At 49.2% G+C, this 3,496-nt stretch overlaps 1 protein-coding gene across 1 annotated transcript; it reads left to right on the top strand.

Annotated features, from left to right (window-relative positions):
• The first annotated feature begins 177 nt into the window (after positions 1 to 177).
• On the top strand, positions 178 to 2,980 carry btbd17a (BTB (POZ) domain containing 17a). Its single transcript, XM_068754480.1, has 4 exons — positions 178 to 241; positions 771 to 780; positions 1,083 to 1,370; positions 1,909 to 2,980. Exons 1-4 carry the CDS (start codon positions 178 to 180, stop codon positions 2,978 to 2,980), a joined length of 1,434 nt encoding a protein of 477 aa, XP_068610581.1.
• The last annotated feature ends 516 nt before the right edge of the window (positions 2,981 to 3,496 follow it).

Here is a 3,496-nt window from a genome sequence, read left to right as displayed (position 1 = left end):
ACACAAATAATGATACCAATGGATAGGAAAGTCACAATCAAACCCACTAATCGATGAGATTGGCCGGAAGTGGCAAGGAAACCCCCCCGTTCCACATTCAGAGACAGACCGTCTATGTCCTTCAGATCGGGCTTAGACGGACTCCCGGACACAGTGAGAAGGGAAGACTGGGAAAAGATGGGCAAAAAACTTCAAATCCACATTGGGATGCTGATTTTGGCTCTCTGTCTGCACTCAGCAGGTAATTTACTGTCCAGCTCACTCATAATGGTTATTAGCATTTGGAACAATCTTTAATTAGATGTGAGTTTCGCTGTTATCCAATACAATGAATTTATTGAGGGGATTTTTTATGATTCTGTGGGTCCAAATATGTGATAATTATCAGAAGGGTATTATAATAAGTTGGCACTTGAATTATAAGGACATGATGTGAAGGATACTACAATTCAAAGACAACCTGAAATTTGCTGCATGAGTAATTTTGAAATAAACTTTATCCTCACAAAGGTATTCTCTTTATTTATTGGGTGAAGGTGAATGTTTAATATCTTCTTTCTTTTTGGCTTCATCGCTTGGAGAAGACACTTTATCCTCCAGGAGGGCGTCTCTGACTGACGTTACTGTTGCTTATATGCAGCACCAACAGTGCACGTACTAGCGTGAGCTAAAAGAAACACGGCAGCCCAGAGTTTGATTTTGTGTCTGTTTTCATCTCGGGTAAAGGAAGCCATTTATCCTGCGTGAGGAAATACGATCCCAGATCCCAGCTACAGCAGCATCAGTCTGGGCAGGAGAAGAGCTGGAGGAGGGGTGGTGGTCAGCTTCATCAGCTGAGACAAAGCTTTAATTAAACGTGACCCACAATCCCTCATTGTCCAGGCAGGCTTGTGCAGCTGGACTAATCAATGGCATGGATTTGGATGATTCTGACCCACTCTCTGCCCCAGTAAATTCCCTTCATGCAACTTCTGTGCATTCCTCTGAGAAGTCATCTTACTGTTCAATTGCCCATTATTGTTTTTTTTTTTTTTGCAACGTTGCTTTTCGCATCCGGTCTTATTGCTCCTCCATTCCCCTACAGCAGGTATGATTAGAGTTGAAGGCGCTCAGGACAGAGGGGACACCATCAGTCACTCCTTGAGCGTGGTGCAGCGCCTGGAGGCCCTGCTGGCTCAGGGGAACGGCAGCGACGTGCCGCTGAGAGTGGAGACGCCCAACGCCGATGAGGTGAAGGTGATCCAGGCTCACTCGCTGGTGCTCTCCCTGCAGAGCGCCGTGTTCGAGGAGATGCTGCTGAGTCGCAACAGCAGCGCGCTGGTCCTGAAAGAGAGCGCCGACTGTGCTGCCGTGTTTGACAAGTTCATCAGGTGACCTATAGGAAGGAAGCTACACGAGGCTGACTATTAGGCATCTTCCTAACTGAGTAAAACGATCAGGAAATACCTGAAGGCTCTGCTTTGACACTAACTACTTTACCATAAGCTGCACAGAACGAGCATTTATGAAAAGGAAGGAAGACAATGCCATCCCACAATTCCTTTCAGCAGCAGCATTTTAGTCTGTGCATTTTTTGTATTATCTTTTTTACTCCATTTTTGGCACATTGTGGTTTCACCACAACTGTACAGACAGGAGTCATGGACGACATGCAGTAAGGTCTTAAGGTTAGCGCAGCCTCACTGTGGTCGTCTTTTACCAAGTTTCCCAAGGAAAGTCAGTTGGGAAAAGGAAGTAATAGGATTGTTTTTTCAACTGCAGCCCATGTCCTATAGAGCAACTTCAACTTGCTGCACTTTGTTATTTGGTTGGGTCGTTACGCCAACTTGCTAGGCAGCATAACATACAGTGGAAGAACCAGATAAGTTAAGATAACGGGTAATTATTGTGCTCCTTCTCTCCGAGCAGGTATCTTTACTGTGGAGAGATTTCTCTGCGTTTGGACCAGGCCACATCTTTACACAAACTGGCGTCCAAGTACCAAGTTCTGGGCCTCCAGCAGGGCATCACCCAGTACATGACCCAGAATCTGGCCCGGGACTCCTCGGGCCATGTAGCAAGCTGGTACGAGTACGCCCTGCAGGCTGGGGACGCGACTTTGAGGGACAGCTGCCTCCAGTACATGGCGTGGAACCTGTCGTCAATGCTGCAGAGCGGCGAGTGGGCGACCGCCAGCAGCCACCTGCTCATGTCGTTGCTCCAGCGCTCGGACCTCGTCCTGTACAGCGAGATGGAGCTCTTTGCAGGGCTGGAGGCCTGGATCATTCAGAACGAGCCCGATGGGCTGACGGCAGAAAACGCCTTGAGAGCCGTACGCTACGCCATGATGCCGCCACGGGAGCTCTTCCGCCTGCAGACCCAGTCACCAGTCCTGGCTCGCTATCAGGAGTCCGTGCGTGACCTGCTTTACATGTCCTACCAGTTCCACTCCGCGTCCCCGCTGCACATGGCCAAATATTTTGATGTGAGCTGCAGCCTCTTCATTCCCAGGAATTACCTGTCCCCACTCTGGGGGTCGCCCTGGGTCATCAGCAACCCGACTCGAGATGACCGCAGCACAAGTTTTCAGACCCAGCTCGGCCCAAGCGGTCACGACGCCAGCAAGCGCGTGACCTGGAATGCCCTGTTCTCGCCGCGTTGGCTGCCCCTCGTCATGAGGCCGATGTACACGGAGACTGGCGCCATGCAGCCGACACGCGTGGAGGGAGGGCGCCCCCGAGTCATCATCACGCCGGCCACGTCCAGTGCAGATTTTGCTGGGGTAGACTTCCAGAAGACGGTGCTGGTGATGGCCCAGCAGCAGGGCAAGGCGGTGGTGAAGCACGTCTACAACTTCCACCAGAGCACGGAGGAAAACGGCGATTTCTTGGCTGAGGCCGACCTGCACCGCCGGACGTCTGAGCACCTCATCAACAGCTCCCTCGTGCTCCACGTCGTGGTGAAGCCGCTGTACCAAACCCTTGTTACTGCCAAGAATTGACCCCCCCCCCCCCCTTTTTTTTTCTTGCCACCTGTCCTTAGAATCCCCCCCTCCGAAGCAACACTTCACTCATATCACATCATGGAGACGTGGATCTGACATCCTTCTCGTGTGTGATCATTTTGTCCCGTCTCATGCAGCTTCTGTTCACACTGGGCCTCTAACACGCTAAAGGGTTACACAAGTGTGTCTTTAAACTCTTTTAAAGGATCAGTCTGGTGGTATTCTGTGTTTTTTTTTTTTTATCACCCTCAACAAATCCCATGCAAATCCTGAAACAGATACTGTAGTCAATTTGACTAAAATCTTACCTGCACTATCCTGTTATTGCTGTCAATATTCAGTTAAGCTCCAATTGATAAATTGGCATCTGACAATGCTCTCTAAAAAACATTAGTTCCTCCTATTGGTTTGATTAAAACTAAAAAAAAAAGAAAAATATATATTTGTGCTGTGTCTTTTCAGATTTATGCCTTTGGTTGGAACCATTTTGTTGTCTGTTTTGCTTGAGGGCCT

Source organism: Brachionichthys hirsutus, chromosome 21 (assembly GCF_040956055.1).
Source record: "Brachionichthys hirsutus isolate HB-005 chromosome 21, CSIRO-AGI_Bhir_v1, whole genome shotgun sequence".
NCBI classification, from domain to species: domain Eukaryota; kingdom Metazoa; phylum Chordata; class Actinopteri; order Lophiiformes; family Brachionichthyidae; genus Brachionichthys; species Brachionichthys hirsutus.
The sequence above is the reverse complement of the archived record's forward strand: the minus strand, read 5'-3'. Positions and strand labels throughout refer to the sequence as shown.

Excerpts from the sequence above, each read along its gene's own strand:
- btbd17a (XM_068754480.1), top strand. The coding sequence starts at position 178 with ATGGGCAAAAAACTTCAAATCCACATTGGGATGCTGATTTTGGCTCTC. Across the intron at positions 1,371-1,908 it reads GTGTTTGACAAGTTCATCAG|GTATCTTTACTGTGGAGAGA; the intron begins GTGACCTATAGG and ends CTCTCCGAGCAG.